Consider the following 24,500-nt stretch of genomic DNA (forward strand, 5'->3'; position numbering starts at 1 on the left):
CTCCAAATCTTGAGAAATGTAATGATCTCTGTAGGACTTCAGATACAAACTCCAACTCAGACCAACTGATAAAATATAGAAGTGTTCCATCAAAGTGAATTAAATGCTTGATTATAAGATTAAGGTACTCTCTGGAAGATGCAAAGAGTGCGAATGTTCTACATCCTATCTGTAAATAGCATAGAAACTAATTTTGCCTCCAGAAATATTTGTTACAACATGGTCTAAGGGTGAAAACTGGCACATAAACATAATCAAATAAGAATTTGATTACAAGTTCAGCTTAAATGCAGTCACTGCTATTTCCCACCACTATCAATTCTCCATTATTATTAAGGACTGTTCCCTTAATAGGCAGGGCTAAAATATTTGCGGTTTAAAGTTTTTTTTGTTCCATTATTTGAATTGCTCTGGAAATTTTCCTTGCAGATTTTGTGTTTGTTTAGCAGGTTCCTTACAATATGTGTGTGACTAAAATTATTTTAACAGCTTTAATTGTATTATAATGACAAAGATTCTGTGGATCTTGTGACAACACATTCCTCTGTTCTGTATGAGTTTAGTTAATTCCTTTTCAGTGGTTGATATTTGAACCTCTTTCTTTTACAGTCGATCCAGCTACACAATTCACAAAGTGCCGAAACGGGTCCAGGAGGGGTTAAAGAACAACACACCATCAATATAAGAACTGCCATTCTATTGCATAATCTACACAGTCTTTTAGTTGAATCTGGGTTCTTGTGAAATTTTAATAAAGCGACTAGGGAATGTGATATATAGTTGGGAAGTAACATAAAGGAATTCTGCAAACTACTAAATCTGCTTTATGTTTTGTTCCACGATCCTATTATAATTTTCAATGAGAGGAAATTTCCACATTTTATTTAATACATGCTTAAAGTTTTACTTTTTTATTGTGCTCAGAGGAAATTTTATGAAGGAGTGTGTATAGATAATCATTTAAAAATATATCATTAGATTATTTCAAATATCAAATAAAAGGGGATGCAACTGAGATATAAATGACCACAGAGGGAAATAGCATTGGAACTAGGGGTAGCATATAATTTGCTAAAGACACAATGATCAGAGAGTTATTTTTAATGACCTTAAATAACCTGCAGATCACAATGTATTTTTCGATCTGAGTAGAACAAACACTGTTTACTAATGAATTAATTTGTGTTTTTAGTCACTGAAATTTGAAGGGCAAAATAAAAATCTAGATCTCTATGCTGTTGCAAAGCATGGCCATGAAAACTATCCATCTAAGCAGTTTTTCAAAGAATGTATCTCTGTAAAAGGACAAGGAGGGGGCATTGAATTTTTAAGTATTTATTGGGATGTAATCAGTGCTTAATGAAGGAACTGTTGGGGTGGGGCTTGAGCCCATAGAATTCCAGTCTAAGGGAATTCACAGTTTAAAGCAAGTCACACTTTGGTGGACCCCTCTTCACTTTACTCTTAACTAATCAGGGGAAACCTGATTAACATACACAACAAGCTTCAATGGAAAAAAAAAGGCACAAAAGGGCAGAGAAGTACTGAGGGAAAGAGGAAGAGGCCTTGCTAATTCTTGACTTGCTATGAGGGTCAGAATAGTACTGGGGATTTCCTATACCTTAAATCTGTTGAATGATCACATAGGTCTGGGGAAAAGGGATATGCTCAGAGTGATTCACTCAACTTTCTTAGTACTGGGGCTCTGCCTGGTGCATCGCACTTTCCTCTCCATTACATGACGCAGTGACTGATGAATGGGGCAGGTCCCCAACAGGTGTTTACTGCAATGCAGAAGCTATAGCATTTCAGTAGGCCTTGGCCTGTTGGGCAATGTAAGGTTTGAATCTTCCTCTCTCAAATGAGTGGGGCTCTTGTCAGTTATGAAGGGACTTCCCTTGGGACTTGTTACAACAGCATACAGTGGCAGTGGAAATTTGAGGGTAATTTCCTCTTCTGCTTTGCCATCTTGGGGTGACTCTGAAAAGCTTTCTTAACCTCTGGCAGGAGGAAAATGTTCACAGGGTTAATTACTACACAGAATTCAGTGAAGATAATTGGGCAACACGAATTAGATGTCCAAATGGGAAGATAGGTAGGCTCTGATGACACAAGTTTAAATTCTAGGTCTGTAGGTGGAGCTTTGGAAAGGGCCCCACCCCAAAGACACCTGCACTAGGGCCTCCTTTGCTGAGAGCTTCTTCCCCCAACCTCAGCACTCCAAGTCCAGATGAATTGCTCAAATTCATGGGGAAAAGGCTCTATAAATTATATATATATATGAAAAATACAGACTAATTTTTATGATTTGTAACTATCTTTGTAGATAAAATAAAAAACGAAACCAACTCAAATAGCTTAAAAACCTTGCCTGTGTGGCTGCTGGCATCAATATTCCATACAAGATTAAAATTATTTCCCAAGATGCACACCCTGCACTCCAATTGATATTTTAATAACTCGATTAAAAATTTCTCAGAAGTCTATTAAGAGAGTCAGGAAACGGTCTGTGGTTGTAGGTGAGGATTTTAAGTTTTTGCAACGGAAACTTTTGGCCCCAGGAACAGAATAGCAAAAACTTAATTAAATATGTTTTTCCTCCATCGCTGCCTAGTACAAAAGTAAAAAATGAAAAACTGGAAGAGTAGCGTTAGGTTTTTTTTTTTTTTACTTTTTCCCTTTAGAACAGCCAGGTGGATCAACATGATCCAATTTTTAAATCGTCTTCTATCTCCCATCCGAATAAACCTGGACGCCCCAGCACAATCACAGAGATCGTTTTTTTTTTGTTTGTTTGTTATTTTTTGTTTTGACATTTGAGCCCCTCCGGGAACAGAGATCGTTTTTTAAAAAAAATGTTCAGCCTTCAAAGGGTCGGGGTAGGGGAGAAAGTCATTAAAAACGATAACTCGAGGAAAAATTTTAGTATATGGTCTGCCATTTCCTAATTAAGAAATGAGTCTGACAGTCCTTTGGCCAGCTCGATGTGGACATTGCTATGAAAACCCCAAAGGGCTGGTGGCTGTCCAAGCGATGAAGCTCCATTCTCCTGCGAGACCCCAAGCCAGCCCAGCCTGGCCGCCGCCCGTCTCTGCGGTCCTTTCCCTCCGCGCGCAGACACCTCGGTTCCCCTGGGTCTGTGTCCTGCGCTCAGCCCGGCGTGAGGCCCGCTGCCTCAGGCTCGCCGCCACCAGGCCGGTGCAAATACCTTTTCCCTCCCTGGGGCCCCAGCGTGCGGACACCTCCCCGCCTCCCTCCCTCCCTCCCTGCCGGCGGGGCCCTTTCCCGGCTCGGGAAAGCAGCCGGACCGCGGCGGCAGGAAGCGAAGCCCTTGTTGATGCTGTTCTAGGGAACACCTCCCCGCCCTCCGGCGGCTGCTGGGCTCTTCCCAGCTCCCGTACGCCCCCCTCCACGCCTGCGCAGTGCCCCGCGGGGGGCGGGGCTCAGATTCCTGTCAGCGGCGGCGGCGGTGGCGGCGTCCGTCAGTTTTCGCTGAGGAGAAGCACGAAAAGGACCCGTTGGCTCTCCCCCCTCCCCTTCCCCGCCCTGAACCCCTCTCCTGGCTCGCCGGGAATCAGTCGTTCTGGAGTTTCCCCTCCAGCCCGCCGCCGTTTCCTCGGTCCTCGGCCCGGTGGAAGTCACTGCCCTCGAGGAGGAGGCAGCAGCAGCCGCCCTCGTCTCGCCGCCCCCGGTTCGGTGCCCGCGGTCCCGGAGAGGAGGTGCCGCCGCCACCGCCGCTCCCCCCCTCCCGCTGCCCTCGGGCCGGGCTGGGTCGAGTTGCGATGCCCTCGGACTTCATCTCATTGCTCAGCGCGGACCTAGACCTGGAATCGCCCAAGTCCCTGTACTCGCGAGGTGAGTCAGGCTGGGGGGTGGGGCGTGGGGGCGGGGAGACCGGGCCCCGGGGAGGCAGGGGGTCCCCGTCGGGGCGGGAGGCGGCTCGGCCCCGACCCCAGGGGCCTCTCTTGCTGGGGAGGGGAGAGGCCCCTGGGATCGGGGTCTGGTGGAGGGGTCAAGCCGAGGAGTCGCCTGCCCCGCGGGGACGCCGGTCGCCCGGGGCCCAGATTCCGTCGGCCCCCGGGTCTCTGCGGTACCGATCGCTCAGAGTGGCTCTCAGCCGGTCCAGCCCCGCCGCACTCCGCGGGCGGCCGGCCCCAGCCTCCCCCGCTTGGGGATCACCCCAGACTGGGCCCCTCGCTGGGGCCGCCGCGATCGGCGCGCGGCGGCTTCTCTTACCAGGACCCTCCTCCCCAGCAAAGTTGCCCCCGAGCTGGCGGCCTGGCCTGGAGCCGGTTCTGGGTGCGGGGTCACCATTTTTCTCCCCCTCCAGCTTGTTTGTGCGCCGACGTTCTACCCCGGTCTCCCTCCGGCCTAGTCCACTCCCTCCCCTTGTTGGGACAGCCCCCCTTGAACAGGCGTTCTTCCTTTCCTCGTCATCTTATTGCTAGAAAGGGCCCGAATTTTCTTTTCTCTCATGCCACCTCCGTGGCATTCTAATTTCTTACTTCTCCCTCTCTTTTACAAAGCTGGGGGTACTCTCTCTGGGTTGGTTTTATTCCTCACCTCTCCCATGAGTACCAGCTCAGGCACAGACGCTGTCCTTTGAGAATTTTCTCTTTTTTGCTGTTCAAAGGCTCATTGCGGGGAGGGAGCACTGGACAGAGATATTCATTTAAAAACTCTTTTGGCTTAGGCCTGCAGGGGATTCCTAGCATCTGAAATATTAACACTTAAGCTGATCTCTACTCAGGTTAAATTCCTATACTGGACACCACAAGAATGTGTCAGAACAGGTTCCCTGTGCAAGGGGCATCAAAATCAAAATACTCCCACTGCACTCTTCACCGCTTTTTAAACCACGGGGTGGAGGTGGGGGCAAAAGACATAACTGGGTTGTTAACTATTCATTTCTGCATATTAAAAAATGTGCCATTGTGAACCCCCTTTCTGAGAAATTCAGCGTTCCTTCTGCTTTTGTTTTGATTTATCCATCTGCTGATTCCACCTCCTCCAAAAAAAAAAAAAAAGGATTTCAGCTTCACATATTAGTGTATTTAAATTGTTTAAGTGAATCAAAGTGAGATGGTTTAACTCTGGAAGGTACAGGACTTTGTAGACTGACTGTTGAGTTTGTACACAGAGTCCTACTTAGTAACTGTAGCCATTGTTGCTCCCATGGCTTTAGTTGGCAGTCACTATCCTGTAGGATGTTTTTTGGGCAGCGTTACCTGAAGTAGGTTTAGAAATATTATAATTTTGAGTGCCAGAAGAAAGACAATATCAAGAGATGACTCTTAGAGCAGGGCTAATAATGTGTTACAAATGGGTGCTAAAAATAGTCAAGACATTAACACCATTTGGGCAGTAATCATCAGATAATTTTCCATGAAACAAATACTTAATGAAAATCTAAGTTTAGCTTAGAGACCAATGTAGAGACAATTCAACCTTCCTTTTGAAGGAAATATATTCACAAATATGGGCTTTAGCTCTTTAAAATACATCACAGTTATATAAGAGATGTATGCTATCCTTGGCATTTTTTTCCTCATTCAGCATAAAAAGTACCTAATGCTTTTTGTGTTTTTCAGATTCTCTGAAGTTACACCCATCACAGAATTTTCATAGAGCTGGACTATTGGAAGGTCAGCAAAGTGCCATTTTAAAGCATATTGTGTTAGTATGCAAAGGCTTTCTCTGAAATGGAGTTTAAATGGGAAAGTGTGAAACTTTGCAAACTCACACAATGTTGTTTTCTCCTGAAGAGCCTGATCCTTCTTTTAGAGCAGCTAAATGTTTCAGTAGATTTTGCTGCTGCGTTTGATGTGCTTGTTGGCTGTTGTATCTTCTTTGAGAAGCCTTGAAAAATCATTTTAAATTATGTGTTGGGTGTTCTACTTTAGAATTCGAATCTTAATTCTAGCTTTTTACACACAAACTGAATGTGATAAGGCCCAGACATTTAAAATGATGAATATAACTAAAAGAGTGACACCAAACACATACTTAGTTTGAAAATTCAGAACTTTTATATGCTGAACATTTCAAAATGATATGTTAATTATTTATTACAAAAGTATTGATGCTATTACTATTGCATTATGTTTAAAGATAAGGAAAGCCAAGTAATAGAGATAATGATTGAGCTACGCTTAGAAAAAAGGGTTTTAGAAAATTCTGGCAATGTTAATAGAATCTGTACAATAGTTTTAACAGCTGACAGTTACTTTAGAAAACTTTATTTTTGTATTTTTTTAGCATTTTAAGATAAATACTCTATGTTGTTTTTGTAGATTTTGAAGAGATTTCACATATGTCATCTTTGAGTCCTTGTAATTCTGAAATTTCACAGCAGAGATACTAATTTCCCCAACATAGAGTTGAGAAACTAAGGCCAAAATTAAGAGACTTAAAAAAAAGTCCCACAGTAGCAGAAACAGTACTTTCTGTGTTTTAGTGTTCTGTACCCAAAGCCAAGCTGCCACTGTGAAATACCTATGTAACCAGTAACTTTAACATTTTTGGCCCACTTAAAAAAGGCCCTAAATATTTAAGTTTGACTTGAGTATAGATTTTTGCCTCCCTTACTGGTAGTGTGGTAGTGGGAAAAAAAATGGGTTTATAATTGAGCTTAAGTTTGAATACCAGTTTAGCTACTTATTAGCTCTGTGACCTTGGGCATGGGATTTTACTTCTCTAAACTTTAGTATTCTTTGTATAAAAATGTAGTTATCTCTTAAGTTTAGCGAGCTAATGTGTTTAAAGTGCCCAGTATAGAGTAGCTTAATAAATGTTAGTTTTTTCCTTAAGTATCAGCTTAACAGTACATATAAAGATTCTCTCATGCTTTATATGCTTAACAGAGCATATAAAAAGTTCTCTAATTAATTATTGGTTATATTTGTACATATAAGAAGCCCATATACATGTATTCATATGAAAGAAAGATATTTTTACAACTACAATTTGAAGCGAGAAATTTTTAGAAGTGTTTCTTAGTGAAGCAGATTTCTGGTTTTTAATTATATTGTTCAATTTGTGACCATGTTATGGAATGATATTTGTCTGTACAAACCCATCCATTTCCTGGGCAACAAACCAGAGAGTGTTGTCATGGTCATAGAGATTATCAGGCAGGAGAAAGAAATGGAAAAAAAAAAAGAAAAGAAAAGAATGTTTATTATTTAAGAAATTTTTTTTTAGTGAGTTGATGGAACTACAGACAACCACTTAGTATGTATATTCATGTTTGTGCCAAAATACTTCTGTTAATATTTTATTTTGGTTGAGAAGATACTCAACTATTTAAAGTAAGACCACCCTTTTATAGATTATATATAAGATGTAAAATGTGTGAGTATCAAGTAAATCATGTCCTTTTTACATTTTTGATACAGCATGTCATAAAAAGTTGTTTGCTTGTGTAATGAAGTATTAACTATGCCACCCTATTGCTATTTTTTAACCTTTTGTTATGGAGATTTTAGGAATACATAAAAGTAGAGAGAATAAAATAATGAACCCCCATATACTCATTACCAAACTTTAACAGTTACCAATCTAATTTTGTTTCTTTTCTTTCCTTCTTTCCCCCAAGCTGGATTATTTTAAAACAAATATCATACATATTGCTTCATAAATAAATATTTCTATATTATAGTGACTTATTTCTTACATTAATTTTTAAAATATTCTATTTTATTCCAAGCAATACATACTCTAGTTTATTTCAGCTAAGTCTTTTGTGGCTCTTCTGCCCTCTTTTCAAGATGTAGTATAGTAGGAGGCTACTACTTCTAGTATATAGTGTATCATGATCTATGTTAAAATCGTAGGCTATGCTATGAGACTTGGGTTCAAATCCTTGTTCTGATATTTACTTGTGTGGCCTTGGCCTAATTATTTAATCCTTTTGTGCTTTACTTTTCTCATCTTTAAGTGGGGGTAATAATATTATCTTTACCCTATGTTATTGTGAAGATTATTTGAGGCAAATTTATGTAAAGCATTTAAGCTAGCACATAGTAAGTGCTGAATAAGTGTCAGTTAAATTAAAAAGTTTTAAACAACAAACATCTGAAGAGTGCTTACCTTATGCCAAGAACTTTACCAGTATGAATGAACTCACTGAATTCTCCTAACAACCCTTTGAGATGGTTTTTATTATCCTACTTTAGAGATGAGGAAACAAAGGTGTAGGGAGGTGCAGTAACTTAACCAGAGTCACATAGCTAGTAAGCTTCAACCTTATTAAGTTGAAGATTCTAACTCAGGTAGTCTCACTTTAGAGTCTGTGCTCTTACTATGCTGTACTGACTCCCTATGGTACATAATATAAAGTAGTGTCTAGTAACATTTATGTATACATGCTTTACATCAATAATCTAGATTTCCATCTAATAATTAAAAACTCAGCATAGAGTGAGGAGAATTTAAGTAATTGGTATAATACAATTTGTTAATTATTTAATATTAATAGAACATACATTTCCCAAATGTAAGTTCTTTTAGGAAAACAAAGTTGGAAAACCTGCAATTGGGTATCATTAAGCTTTAGAAATAGATTCAAAATATCTTTATTGTTCAATTGAGTTTGCATTTAATCCACCTGTCAAACAATGTTGGTCCTTCTTGCTACCACCTTTTTTATTCAATGTGGTAATTGCCTGGAAATAGAAAAGGGATATAACTAATTAATAAATAATAATACATAACCATTAAAATTATGTTCCTGATGACCCCGTAATAAACATGTGGGTCTTATTGAAATAAGTAAAAAAAATGATGCTGTTGTAGTTATGTTAAAAGTAACTTCTATAGAAAAAATTGTGGACAAAAGTATATACTATGGATTTTCACTTTTTGATTCTGTTTTCTCTGTCATTTTTAAAGAACATAGTTTGTCTATATTTAAAAAATAAAATGGTTTGCAGTTAGGAGGTTTCAAATTTAAAGGCTAGGGTTCTTCTTTGAACTACCTGGGGAAAAAGTTCAACAACAGGGAAAAAGGCACTATTTCTTATACATTCTGTACTGAAAAATATTCATTTTGGCATACATTGTTTGCCATATGAAAAACTAAGAAATGAAAGTAGACAAATAGATTAAGAGGTTATTTTATTTTTATCATGCATAATTATACTTTGTAGCTCACAAATGAAAATCCTAAAAATAGTGTGGATGTTTTATTGACTTTATGGAATATTTCTGAATTGCCATTAAACCCGATTTATTTCTCTTCCTGGGGTCCATGTTAGTGTGATAGTTAGACCATAAATGTCTCTGAGGTGATATATATGTAGCTATCTTATTGGATGGAATTTTTTTGGAAATATTTAACATTAAAAATAATCTATTGAATTATTTGATTGTTTAGTATCTATTCATCTATGGATCTATACCTAGTAAAGTAAAAATATTGTGGAAATAATGAAGTTCAAAATGTCAAAAGTTATACGTAATTCATCCCTGTTCTTGCCTTTCGATCCATCTCTCTCTTTGATTTCCTGCCATGTGTTTTCATGTCTCTTCCTAAACTATGTTTTAATTATTTTCGTTTAATACTGGAATTCTACCACTTATTACAGGTAAAGGACAGAAATTCATATTCTAATCAGGTGTTCTGAGCCTAATCTTAATTAACTCTTAACTCCACTGTAATTATTCCAGTAGTCCTCTAAAACTTGCAAGTGGTAATACAGAAAAGCATTTCCTATTGTGATCAGTATTATATGTAAAAAATAGCCACTTTTTATATGAAAAGATTGATTCATCAGGTTGTATTTTCTATTAAGAATAACAACAGGCAATTAGAAAAACTAAAAGATTAAATTAATCTGAGAGATCAATTGGGCCTCATTATTTAGTGACACAGAATAGTGCTGTTAACTTTAAAGAGGTAAATGACATTCTTCAGTAGAGATGTGGCTCATTAACTTATGTTAATTTCTTTTCTTGCTATTGCTAAGATTTTATTTCAAGTTACATAAAAGAGATTCATGTGTCATCTATTTCCTGTTAATAAAAATCCAGGATAAAAAACTGATAAGGCATAAAACTAATTAATTATAATTATGGACTTGAGAGAAAAGATATAAATTTTCTAAATGGATTAACTACAGATAATGGGTTCACCTTTCACATATAAATAAAACCTGATGTATGATACATGATTTACATTTTTGATGATTTGAACTAAAGATGTGTTACATGAGATTTCAGTTACTTTCATTTATTCTTAATTTTTAAAAAATAGATATTTTTCTCTTCTATTTTTAATATTTACTTGATAAATAGGTAGTGATCCTTATTGCTTGCCAGCCATGAATGTTTACCACTTCTTTCTCATTCAGAAAACATTGCGATTAGTTCTTTTTTTTTTTTTTTTTGAGACAGAGTCTCACTTTTGTTGCCCAAGCTACAGTGAGTGCTGTGGAGTCAGCGTAGCTCACAGTAACCTCAAACTCCTAGGCTCAAGCAATCCTGCTGCCTCAGCCTCCCAAGTAGCTGAGACTACAGGCATGCGCCACCATGCCCAGCTAATTTTTTCTATATATATTAGTTGGCCAATTAATTTCTTTCTATTTATAGTAGAGACGGGGTCTTGCTTTTGCTCAGGCTGGTTTCGAACTCCTGACCTGGAGCAAGTGATTAGTTCTTTATTAAATTTGGTATTTAATTTTTTTGTTTGTTTGTTTATTTATTTATTGAGGCGAGTCTCACTCTGTTGCCCAGGCTAGAGTGCTCTGGCGTCAGCCTAGGTCACAGCAACCTCAAATTCCTGAGCTCAAGCAATCCTTCTGCCTCAGCCTCCCAAATAGCTGGGACTACAGGCATGCGCCACCATATCCGGCTAATTTTTTTTTCTATGTATTTTTAGTTGTCTAATTAATTTCTGTGTATTTTTAGTAGCGATGGGGTCTTGCTCTTGCTCAGACTGGTTTTGAACTCCTGACCTTGAGCAGTCTGCCTGCCTTGGCCTCCCAGAGTGCTAGGATTACAGGGTGTGAGCCACCTCACCTGGCCTGGTATTTAGTTTTAAAGCTGAACAAGAACAGAAAAGTTTCTAATAGTGAGCTAAGTTGTTGATTATGCTTTTCTTTATAAAATTAGTTTTAATTTTTCAAAATCTACTTACAGAAGTATTTATAGGACATTTATCAAAAGAAATAATGTTAGTAGTTCAAGAGAAGAAAGAATAATAAATTTAGTATTGGTAATAATTGAAAACCTTTTTTGCCAGTATATGTGTCAAGCAATTTATGTGTAACAACATTTGAAAGATATTCTTCACATTTAATTGTCTGAAAAATTCTGTGATGTAGTACCAATATCCCTATTTCATAAATGAAGATACAAAGGGATTCATTAATTTGCCCGAGGTCATTTATGTAGTGGATGAGGCTAGAATTTGAACTTCAACAGTTTTACCCAAGTGTTAGGAGCTTATACTGACTCTTTTACAGTAAAAACATTTGATAATTGGCATTTACCCTTTGAGCCCTAATGGGACTACGCCACTCTTCGGATGATATAAAAAGAGTACTTTGTGTTGAATTCTTTAGCTAAGCCCCTTCCATAAAATAATGAGAGAAATTCTGCCACACATATCAGTAAAGAATATGGGTATGACCCTTTGGGGGAAGATTTTAACACTCACAATTAGCAAATCATTGCCTGGCTTTGGTGAGTATCTGAAACAGACGGCTGGTCGAAACACCTCTGTTTTGGCTGATGATGGGCCTCAGAAGTGAAAAGTAGGAAAGGCAGAAGACACCTCCTAAGGAGAATTACTTTATAAATGGAAGTGCCATGGTCTCTTGATTTCTTTGGCAGTAGGTATATGGAAGCATGGAAGTCATTGCTCCCTATTTCTGTTGGTATGTTTCAGAGACAAAGTAAACTTGAGAAGAGATGAGCAACAGAATAAATAGTATAAATAGAAGCCTCAGGAGTTAATTCTGTTTCTTCTCATGGTTGGTCTTTGTTTCCTTAACTTCCTGAAAGTTCTGTTTTAGGAATATAGAAGATCTGGGTTCTAATTCTATTTTGGCCCTGAGACCCTGTGCGAAATTGCAAAAGCACCCCTTTTCTTAAGCAGGGACATTATCAGTGCTAACTTAAGAGTTATGAGGAAAACAACTGAAATATGTTGGAGGACTTTGGAAATTATAAAATGCTGTATGAATAGTGATATTTTGCATAGAGCTATATTCATTTATTTTGGTTTCCCTTTCTACTTTATTTTTTTTATTTTTTATTTTTTTTGAGACAGAGTCTCACTTTGTTGCCCAGGCTAGAGTGAGTGCCGTGGCGTCAGCCTGGCTCACAGCAACCTCAATCTCCGGGGCTCAGTGATCCTACTGCCTCAGCCTCCCGAGTAGTTGGGACTACAGGCATGCGCCACCATGCCTGGCTAATTTTTTGTATATATATTTTTAGTTGGTCAATTAATTTATTTCTATTTTTGGTAGAGACGGGGTCTCGCTCAGGCTGGTTTTGAACTCCTGACCTTGAGCAATCCGCCCGCCTTGGCCTCCCAAAGTGCTAGGATTACAGGCGTGAGCCACCACGCCCGGCCTCTACTTTATTTTTTATCTATCCCTTCCACCTGTGATATTCTCTACATTTGTTGGTTCTGTTACTACTCTTGTATTCTTTCTCTATTTCACCTCTTTTTAAAAACCTTCTTTACAGAGGTACAGAAGTGCACCCATTTTAAATGTTCCATGAAGTTTTTTTTTTTTTTTGGGAGACAAGAGTCTTGCTTTGTTTCCCAGGCTAGAGTGAGTGCCATGGCGTCAGCCTAGCTCACAGCAACCTCAAACTCCTGGGCTCAAGCGATCCTTTTGCCTCAGCCTCCCGAATAGCTGGGACTACAGGCATGCGCCACCATGCCCGGCTAATTTTTTCTATATGTATTATTTGCCCAATTAATTTCTTTCTATTTTATAGTAGAGACGGGGTCTCGCTCTTGCTCAGTCTGGTTTCGAACTCCTGACCTCAAGCAATCCGCCCTGCCTCGGCCTCCCAGAGTGCTAGGATTACAGGCGTGAGCCACCACGCCCAGACTTTTTGTTTTTTGTGATTTTTTTTAAGTTTAAGCACCATAGTCAAGATGTAGAGCATTTCAATCATTCAGTAAAGCTACTTCTTGCTCCTTTGTAGTTACTCCTGCCCACTCCAGCCCTGGGTATCTACTGATCTGATTTTCATTACCATAGATTAGTTTTGCCTTTTAAGATTTTCACATAAATCAATTTATCAGTATGTACTCTATTCTCTTTACCTTTTGTTGTTCAACCACCATAACCTTCTAAAAGGGAACAAAGTATTTTTAAAAATGAATATAAAGGTAATAAATTTTTTGTTTTTATATATTCTTATTCTGTAACACAGCCAAATGTAGATTTTACAGGGATTGATTTTTGATGTTTATGTGCAAGTAGAGGTGACTTAGCCATAATACTATTACTTACTCATTCACTTAAGATAAATTTTCACATAGGTCCCGGCTTACATTGCTTATAGTTTATTAGAAGAGACTATATGAATAAACACTGATAACAGAGTTTTAAAGGGTTTAGTAATTCAATTTAGATTAGAGAATGAAGTTATTAATATGATTGACTTTTATTTGTTAATGGGGAAATACTTACATGCACAATATGCCAGAACAAATAGTTTGAACCTATACTTGATAATTGTAAATTGTAGTTTAGAAGTTTAAAATTTCTTGGTCGGGTGCAGTGGCTCACGCCTGTACCTAGCACTCTGGGAGGCTGAGGCACGTGGAACGTTCAAGGTCAGGAGTTCGAAACCAGCCTGAGCAAGAGTGAGACCGTGTCTCTACTAAAAATAGAAATAAATTAATTGGCCAACTAAAAGTACATAGAAAAAATTAGCCGGGCATAGTGGCGCATGCCTGTAGTCCCAGCTACATGGGAGGCTGAAGCGGGAGAATTGCTTGAGCCCAGGAGTTTGAGGTTGCTGTGAGCTAGGCTGATTCTGTGGCACTCTAGGTTGGGCAACAGAGTGAGACTCTGCCTCAAAAAAAAAGAAAAAGAAAAGGAAGTTTAAAATAAAATACTTTACATTTTAAAGAGTTGAAAAGCGTAGAGGTTGTACACTTAATTATAGTTAGCCCTCCAATTCCAAGGGTTCTGCATCCTTGGATTCAACCTACTGCAGATTGAAAATATTTTTTAAAAAGTTTGCAGCTGTGCCGAACATGTACAGACTTTTTTTCTTTATTCCCTAAACAATAAACAACTATTTACATAGCATTTACATTTTATTAGGTATAAGTAACCCAGAGATGATTTAAAGTATACAGGAGGATGTGTATAGGTTACATGCAAATACTGCTACACCATTTTTTATCAGGGACTTGAGCATCTGCAGATTTTGGTATCTGCAGGAGATCCTGGAACCAATCTTCCTTGACAACTGAGGGATGACTATACTCTGATAAATAGTTTCTATAGTCAAGCATAAAGGTAAAAACAGAATATTAGCTTTTGATCCCTTACAAATGAGTACTATCATCTATTTATGTATTGTAAATACAAGTTTTGAATATAGTTCAAATTTGCCCAGTAATCATATGTACTATATTCTATATGGCTAGTTTGGATGTTAGACATTAAAGTACTTTTATTAGCAATATAATAGAACACTTAAATGTTTTTGATGGAGGCCTGATTATACATATACTATAATTATTTGTTTGAATTAAAGTTTTCATTACAATCATTTGGGTAAGTCAATAAAACACATCGTGTTTAAGTGTATGTTATGGCAATTACCATAGGCATAAGTTAACAAGTAGCTATCTTTCACAGTGAAGTTGTAATTGGAAGTCGTAGAGAATTTGTTAATGTTTCTCTTCTTTCCAGTTTTTAAGTAGCTACTTGTTGGGTTTTCATTATGAAACAAAGATTTTACTTGGAAAAAATACAACTATAAAGTGGAATTAATGGTAAATTGATGTTCTCAAATATAAATATTCAACTTGTAAGTGCCTAGATAATAGACAGTTGTAAGAACTTTAGAAACACTATAAAAATTTCACTTGAGGCTACGTGTGGTTGCTTACATCTGTAATCCTAGCAGGTGTTGAAGTAGTAGGATTGTTTGAGGCCAGAAGTTCCAGACCAGCCTGAGCAAGAGTGAGACCCCATCCATACGAAAAATGGAAAAATAAGCTGGGTGTGATGGTGCACACCTGTAGGCCCAGCTACTTGGGAGACTGAGGCAGGAAGATTGCTTGAGCCCAGGAGTTGGAGATTGCGGTGAACTGTTATGATGTCACTTAACTCTAGCCCATGAGACAGCAAGACGCTGTGTCAAAAAAATTTTTTTTTCACTTGAATAAGTTTTTGTAAAATTATATTGTGAACTCTAAGACATTTTTCTATATTATTTATTGTTATTAAATCATTCTCTAGAATAGCGGTCCCCAAACTTTTTGGCACTGGGGACCTGTTTCATGAAGGATAATTTTTCCGTGGACTGGCATAGGGGTTGGTTTCAGGGTGATTCGAGTGCATTTCATTTATTGTGCAGTCATAGCTCTCTGCTAATGATAATTTGTATTTGTAGCCACTCCCCAGTGCTAGCATCACCACCTCGGCTGCACCTCAGATCATCAGGCATTAGATTCTCATAAGGAGTGTGCAACCTAGATCCCTTGCATACGCAATTTATAGTAGGGTTCAAGTTCTTATGAGAATCTAATGCCACTGCTGATCTGGCATAAAATGGAGCTCAGGCAGTGATGCTAGCCATGGGGAGTGGCTGTAAATATTAATACAGATGAAGCTTCACTTGCTCACTGCCACTCACTCTCTGCTGTGTGGCCTGGTTCTAACAGGCCACAGACCTGTATTGGTCCATGGCCCAAGGGTTGGAGACTGCAGCTCTCGAATATTAGGCTAATGTAGAGTGACTGAATGGAAAGTATAAACGTAGATTCAATTCTATAATTATTTTTAAAGAACTTTTCTTAGTTTATATTTGCCTAGAATATTGAGTATAGGATGAAGATTTATGTATGCTATTTGAATTATAGATGCTTTGGATAAAATGATTCCTTCCTTCCTTCCTACCTCCCTTCCTCCCTACCCCCACTTCCTTCCCTTACTTCCCTTTTTATCCTTTCTTTTCTTTCTTTCAACAAGAGTCTTACTCTGTCACCCTGGGTAGAATGCAGTAGCATCATTGTAGCTGACTGCAACCTCAAACTCCTGGGCTTTAGTGATACTCTTGCCTCAATCTCCCAAGTATCTCGGATTATAGCTGCCTGCCATGATGCCCTGCTAATCTTTCTATTTTTAGTACAGACGGGGTCTCGCTCTTGCTCAGGCTGGTCTTAGAAGTCCTGAGCTCAAGCAGTCCTCCCACTTCAGCCTCCCAGAATGAGGTAATCACTAGATTACCTAATTTCTTAAAAAAACTCATTACTTTAGAAATAACTGGGTAATGAAGTAGTTGAAGTATAGAATATCATTACTTAACTAAATTACTGCCCTATTACAGTAAATACAAATAAAACATTCACTATGTAAAGTACTGTAAATAAAAGCTTTCTTGAAAGTGATTTTTACCCAAACTTCATAAGAGTGGATAGCATAAGCACTAAATTCTGCACAGAAAAAAATTTAATGCACACTAAATTGAATTAAAAAACAAAGTGCTTTTTTTAGAAATTAAAAATGATAAAGATGATTGATAATAGGCTGATCCAAAGTCCCAAATATTTATCAGGCTTGTGAATAAAAACTCATTTCAAAAACATATATTACTGGCTGGACATGGTGGCTCATGCCTGTAATCCTAGCGCTCTGGGAGGCCGAGGCAGGAGGATCATTTATGCTCAGGAGTTCGAGACCAGCCTGAACAGGAGCGAGACCCCGTCTCTACTAAAAAAATAGAAAGAAATTAGGTAGACAACTAAAAAAAACCACACATATATATACATATATATATATATACATATATATATATATATATAAATAAATAACCCGGGCATGGTGGCGCATGCCTGTAGTAGTACCAGCTACTTGGAAGGCTGAGGCAGGAGGATCGCTTGAGCCCAGGAGTTTGAGGTTGCCGTGAGGCTAGGCTGACACCATAGCACTCTAGCCTAGGCAACAGAATGAGACTCTGTCTCAAAAAACAAACCTATATTACTAACTTGCTGTGTGATTTTAGGCAAGTTACTTAATCTTTCTGTGCCTCAGTTTGTTCTTCTGGAAAATGAAGATAATAGACTTACAGACCTATTCTGAGGATTAGATCAGTTAATATTTCTAAAGTTCTTGGAATAATTCTTGATACATAGTAAGTACTATATAAGTTTGTTAAGTAGATAAAATAAAAATACTTATCCAGAGGAAAATTACTTAGCAAACATATTTAGAATGTAGCAAGGAACCAGGGTTTTATTAGCATACAATTCTGAACACCTAAATCAGATGTTGCTAAATATATATAATAAAGGTTAGGCATTCATGGCACCATGTTTTACAGGCTTTATCTTTCTAAAATACAAATCCGAATCTATCACTTGCTTAAAAATTCTTTAATGGTATCCATGGGCTTTAGGCTGAACTCTAAATTCTTAAAACCTGTTTCCTGATAGTGTTTTTCAAAAATAGAAAAAATTCATATAACATAAAGTTCATTATTTTAACTATTTTAAAATATACAATTCAGTGGTTTTTTAAATCATATTCAGTGTTGTGCAACCATCACCACTATCTTAATTCTAGAACATTTTTATCATCTCAAAAAGAAACCCCTTATCCATTAAGCAGTCACTGTCTGTTTGATTCTTCCCTCAGACCTTGGCAACCACTGTTTAACTTTCTGTCTCTACATACTTGCCTATTCTAGACATTTCATATATAAGGAATCATATAATATGTGGTCTTTTGTTACTGGCTTGTTTCACTTAGCATATTTTCAGGATTCATCCATGTTTTATATTCCTTATAATGGCTGAATAATATTTCATTATATGATATACCACATTTTATTTATCCATTCATTAATTGATATTTGAGTTCTTGCCACATTTTAACTGTTACCAACAGTGCTGCTGTGAACATTCACATACAAGTTTTTGTGTAGACGGATGTTTTCATTTCTCTTGCATATATGTATGCCTAGGATTTCTGGGTTGTATGGTAACCCCATATTTAGCTTTTTGAGGACCTGCTGCCAAACTGCTTTCATGGTGGCTGCAGCATTTTTTCACTTTCATCAGTAATATATAAGGGTTCTGATTTTTCCACCTTTGCCACTACTTGATATTATCTTTTTTGTTAGTAGCCATCTTAGTGGATATGAAGTGGTATATGTTGTGGTTTTGAGTTAATTTCCTCAATGATTAATGATGTTGAACATCTTTTCATGCTGATTATTGGCCATTAGCTTATCTTCTTTAGAATGTCTTGAATAGAAAAATGTCTTGAATAGAAAAATGTCTTTTCAAGGCTTTTGCCCATTTTTCATGTGATCTAAAATATTTTTAAAATGACAAATAAAAATCTTATCTGTTTATCTTGTATAACATGTTATTTTGAAATATCTATACATTGTGGAATGGCTTACTCAAGCTAATTAACATATGCATTAACTCACATACTTATTTTTTGTGGTGAAAATGTTTACAATCTGTTCTCTTAGTAATTTTCAAGAATATAATACATTGTTATTAAATTTGCCCATTTTTTAATTGGGTTATGAGTTTTTTTGTTTGTTTTTTGTTTTGAGACAAGGTCTTGCCTCTGTCTCCAGAACTAGAGTGTGGTCATATCAACATAGCTCACTTGCAGCCTCATACTCTTGAACTCAAGCGGTCCTGCCTCAGCCTCCTGAGTAGTTAGGACTGCAGGAAGTGCGGCAGTGTGCCACCATGCCCAGCTAGTTTTTTTTTATTTTTTTAAAGATGGGTTTCCTGTTTGCTCAGGCTGGTTTCGAACTCCTGGCCTTGAGTAATCCTCCCACCTTGGCCTTCTGAAGTGCTAGGATTACAGGCGTGAGCCACTGTGTTTGGCTGAGTTGTCTTTTTATTGTCGAGTTGTAGTAATTTTTTTAATGTATTCTGTATACAGATCACTTATTAGATACATGATTTGCAAAAATTGTCTCCCATTCTGTGAGTTGTCTTTTCACTTTCTTGGTAGTGTCCTTTGATGCACAAATGTTTTTAATTTTGATAAAGTACAATTTATCTATTTTTTCTTTTTATTTCTTTTTTCTTTTGTTGCTCATGCTTTTGGCGCCATATTTAAGAAACTGTTGCCTACTCCAGGGACACAAAGATTTATACCTATGCTTTCTCCTGAGAGTTTTATAGGATTAACAATTACATTTAGGTCATTGATTCATTTTGAGTTAATTTTTGTGTATGCTGGGAGGTAGGAGTCTGACAGCTTCATTGTTTGCATCTGGATATCCAGTTACCCCAGCACGATATGTGGAAAAGACTGTTGTTTTCACCAAATGAATGGTCTCAGCACTCTCGTCAAAAATCACTTGAGGATAGATGTGTGGGTTTTTTCCTGAACTCTTAATTCTATTCCATTCATCTGTAGGTCTGTCCTGTGCCAGTACCATACTGTCTTGATTACTGTAGTTTTGTAGTAAGTTTTGAAATCTGGAAGTGTAAATCCTCCTTTTTTTTTTTTTTTTTAATGGGATTGTTTGGGCTATATAGCATCCCTTGAACTTCTGTATAAATTTAAGGAATAACTTCTTAATTTCTTCCAAGAAGTAAGCTGTGATTTTAATAGGAATTGTGTTGCATCTATAGGCCAATTTGAGATCTTAATAATATTAAATATTTCTGTCCATGAACATGAGATGTCTTTCCATTTTTTAGGTCTTAATTTCTTTCAACTGGCCAGGCACAGTGGCTCACGCCTGTAATCCTAGCACTCTGGGAGGCCGAGGCAGGTGGATTGCTTGAGGTTAGGGAGTTCGAAACCAGCCTGAGCAAGAGCGAGACCCTGTCTCTACTATAAATAGAAAGAAATTAATTGGCCAACTAATATATATAGAAAAAATTAGCCGGGCATGGTGGCGCATGCCTGTAGTCTCAGCTACTTGGGAGGCTGAGGCAGAAGGATTGCTTGAGCCCAGGAGTTTGAGGTTGCTGTGAGCTAGGCTGAGGCCACGGCGCTCACTCTAGCCTGGGCAACAGAGCGACACTCTGTCTCAAAAAAAAAAAAAAAAAAAAAAATTTCTTTCAACAATATCTTGTGGTTTTCAGAGTATAAATTATGTACTTTAAAAGAATATATGTCTTTTATTCTTTTTCAATCTTTTGTTTCTTTGTTTTTGTTTTTTTGAGACAGGATCTTCATAGCTCACTGCAACCTCAAACTCCTGGGCTCAAGCGATCCTTCTGCCTCAGCCTTCCGAGTAGCTGGGACTATAGGTGTGTGCCACTATGCGTAGGCAGTTTTTATTTTTTTTTGTAGTGGAGTGATCTTACCATGTTGCTCAGGCTGGTCTCAAACGCCTGGCTTCAAGCAATCCTCCTGCATTGTCCTCCCAAAGTGCTAAGATTATAGGCATGAGACACTGTGTCTAGCTTCAAGCATTGTTTTTATTTACAGAAATAATTTGAGGAAAAGCCTGTCAAAATTTAATAGAGCTTTGGCATTTTTTTTTTAAGGATTGGATTGGATTTAATAGATAAGATATATAAGGCATCCACATCAGAAAATCATCTTGGTAGTTTTCTATAGGATTCTGGAAGGAGATAGTATCTGTGGTTTACAAGGTTAAAAATTAACACCTCTGAAATGGATTGGATCGCATAGAGGTTGTTTTTTTTTTAATTTTTTTTAAAAGAAAAGAAAGAGGCCATTGTGGTCGCTCACGCTTGTAATCCTAACACTCTGGGAGGCCAAGGCGGGAGGATCGCTCAAAGTCAGGAGTTCAAGACCAGCCTGAATAAGAGCGAGACCCTGTCTCTACTAAAAATAGAAAGAAATTATCTGGACAACTGAAAACATATATAGAAAAAATTAGCTGGGTGTAGTGGTGCATGCCTGTAGTCCCAGCTACTTGGGAGGTTGAGGCAGAAGGATCACTTGAGCCCAAGAATTTGAGGTTGCTGTGAGCTAGGCTGACGCCATGGAACTGTAGCCTAGGCAACAGAGCAAGACTCTGTCTTCAAAAAAAAGAAAAGGAAAGAAAGAGAAAGACAAACAAAGAAAGTAATAGTAAGGAAGCAGAGAAGAAAGAGCTTTCATATTTATATACTAGATTATGCATGTGTTCAGAGACAGAAACCAAGGTCATAATACGATCTGTAAAGAACAAAAGTCCAGTTTTGTTTATAAAGTTGTACTGCATGGTAAGCTTCTTAAGGACAGTGACTGTAGTTTGCATTCTCATAATACCTGGCACAAGTGCTTTGCATCTGAAAGGATCTTTTTATTTATTGAGTGAATAAATAAATGAATGAAAAGAAGAAAGAAAAGGTATTGGCAGCCTGGGAAGATTGTATTCTAGTTATATGCAAACAAGTAGCAAGCTTTAGTTGGAATAATAATTGCATTAAAATTACTATTAATACAAACAAGCTAGGCACAGTGGCTCACCTGTTATCCTCGCACTTTGGGAGGGTTACGTGGGAGGATCACTCCAGCTCAGGAGTTGGAGGCTAGCCTGAGCAAGAGTGAGAGTTGGTCTCTACAAAAAATAGAAAAATTAGCTGGATGTGGTGGCATGTACCTGTAGTCCCAGCTACTCAGGAGGCTGAGGCAGGAGGATTGCTAGAGTCCAGGAGTTTGAGGTTGTAGTGAGCTATGATGACACCATTGCACTCTAGTTGGGCAGCAGGGTGAAACCTTGTCTCTAAAAAAGAAAAAAAAAATACTACAAATGGAGAACTAGGCCTTTGGCCTTTAAAGAATTGGAACTGTTTAATCTGTAAAGACAAGAACTTAGATAAATAAGATGAAAATTGGGGTGGATTTGTTCACTAAATCCAGAATACTGGAATCCAAAAGTTCTCTTGAAGCTTGCAAGAGGCAGCTTAAGGGCAAAATGTACAATTGGGTTATATAGTGAGCATAAGTTCTCTTAGGGGACTTTGAATCTCCAACCTGTTACAGACTGAAAAAAAAAACTCTACATAGTTAAATTAATAGATAATAGGACTATCATGGATAGTTGGAAATGTGTCCTTACTTTTTTGGCATAGAAGATGTCTGGTACCTTTGTCAGCAAATATAATTTTTCCTAGCAGGATTTTCTTCCCTCTATGTTTGGGAGGATTATTTTTTGGATGGGACTTAATGAAAAAGAGTTTTAAAAGTCTGTGCTGCACAGAACAGAATGTAACTAGTTAATGTGAGGTAATTGTAGAGCTAGAACTAGAGGTTTTTATCCATCCTCAGGTCTACATAATAACCTAGCTTTGTCAAGTCCTTTACTTGGCATGCTTTCCCTGGAACTTTAGTAGAGTGAAGTGGAGTGTATGTGTGTGTGAAGATCACACCTGTCAACTTCCCCCCAGCAACTATTAAATAAACCTTGTAGTTTTAACTGTGTCATATTGCAGGAGTGAATTTCACCTTTTAAATATGTCAGTGAGAAGTAGGACTTAGCAATATTTATAGATTGATTTTTTTTTTTTTTTTTTTTTTTTTTTTTTTGAGACAGAGTCTCGCTTTGTTGCCCAGGCTAGAGTGAGTGCCATGGCGTCAGCCTAGCTCACAGCAACCTCAAACTCCTGGGCTCAAGCAATCCTGCTGCCTCAGCCTCCCGGGTAGCTGGGAGTACAGGCTTGCGCCACCATGCCTGGCTGATTTTTTCTATATATATTAGTTGGCCAATTAATTTTCTTTCTATTTATAGTAGAGACGGGGTCTTGCTCTTGCTCAGGCTGGTCTTGAACTCCTGACCTTGAGCAATCACCCACCTCAGCTTCCCAAGTGCTAGGATTACAGGCGTGAGCCACCGCGCCTGGCTAGATTGATTTTTTTTTTAAGTGTATATCTTTAATGTGCAGAAAGATAATTTGCATAGAAATTATTTTAGCTTTTACTTTCTTCAGAGTTCCAGGAGCATAGTAGCATCTAAAATACTGACTCAGGACTGCTGTATATACTTGTATTATGGATTTCATTAGTATCATACCACTGCTTTTGAATAACTTTGTCAAAAGTCAAGGATACTTTTAAAATTTTCTTTTTCTGTTATGAATTTAATTATGTCTTTTAATCATGAGATTCTTAAGTCCAGAAGAGATTTCTTGGGTCATTTTAGTCCTATGATTGATATTCTTGAGCACAGGAACTGATCTTTTTTAAATAAAAATATGTCATTTAAATGAGAGAAGCATTTAGATGACTAAACACAATGTGAATATATCTGACTACTACATTTTATTGATTAAAACTACTGTTTTTATATATTTAATGGCAGCAACATACATATAACTTATTCTATTAAACATATTTGTTTATCTTATATTTAAGAACATGTTGACTTCAACATTTTTCATAAATATTGCTAAACATATAAATGTTTTAATAGAAAAGCATTTATAAAATAAAAAAATAAAATACCAATATGTACATGAGAAAAGATGTTCAGCATCATTAATCATTAGGGAAATGCAAATCAAAACCTCATGAGATGCCACTTTACACCTGCTAGGATGACTGTAATCAAATGGATAATAACAAGTGTTGGTGAGAAAATGGAGAAATCACTCACACTGCTAGTGGGAATATAAGATGGTGCAGCCACTTTGGAAGAGAATCTGGTAGTTCCTCAAAAAGTTAAACAAAGGTTACCGGGGAATAAGATAACAAAGATTATCTGGGAATTCCACTTGTACATATATACCCAAGAGAAATGAAAACATATATCTACACAAAAACTTGTATGTGAATGTTCATTGCAGCATTATTCATAAATGCCAAAATGTGGGAACATCCCAATCAACTGATAAATGGATGGATAGACAAAATGTGGACTGTCTATACAATGGAATATTAATTTGGCCATGAAAAGGTACTGATACAGCTACAACATGGATGGACCTTGAAAACATGTGACTCACAAAAGACCACATGTCGTATAATACTATTTATATGAAATATACAAAATAGGCAAATCTATAGAGGTGGAGAATAGATTAGTGGTTCCTAGGGGGTGTAAATGGAGAGTAGGAAGATGATAGTTAAAGGGTATAAGATTCCTTTTGGATAATGTTCTAAAATTTATTGTGGTGATTGCCACACAACTCTGACTATTCTGAAAGCCATTGAATTATATACTTTAAATAGTTGAACTGTATGATAATATGAATTATATCTCAATAAAATTGTATATGAATACTCATATATACACACACACATATATATATATACATGCACACACATTAAATGTATAGGAAGAGTTTAAACAGACAATTGCTTTCAAAACAATAGAATTTATATACTTCATTTTTTATTGCATAGAAT

General features: G+C 37.5%; 1 protein-coding gene across 7 annotated transcripts in view; it reads left to right on the forward strand.

Annotated features, from left to right (window-relative positions):
- Positions 1–3,443: 3,443 nt before the first annotated feature.
- Positions 3,444–24,500, forward strand: part of NFAT5 (nuclear factor of activated T cells 5) — a 119,015-nt gene continuing 97,958 nt past the window's right edge. For 4 of the 7 annotated variants that reach the window (XM_012742386.3, XM_012742378.2, XM_020282609.2 and 1 more), the window contains exons 1-2: positions 3,444–3,855; positions 5,592–5,645. In XM_012742386.3, coding sequence (XP_012597840.2) covers positions 3,783–3,855; positions 5,592–5,645 — 127 coding nt within the window. In that variant the 5' untranslated portion in view covers positions 3,444–3,782. The remainder of the gene's footprint in view (positions 3,856–5,591; positions 5,646–24,500) is intronic. The other 3 variants (XM_012742380.2, XM_012742391.3, XM_020282611.2) reach the window with 1 other exon arrangement.

The sequence above is a fragment of the Microcebus murinus genome, chromosome 20 (assembly GCF_040939455.1).
Source record: "Microcebus murinus isolate Inina chromosome 20, M.murinus_Inina_mat1.0, whole genome shotgun sequence".
NCBI lineage: Eukaryota > Metazoa > Chordata > Mammalia > Primates > Cheirogaleidae > Microcebus > Microcebus murinus.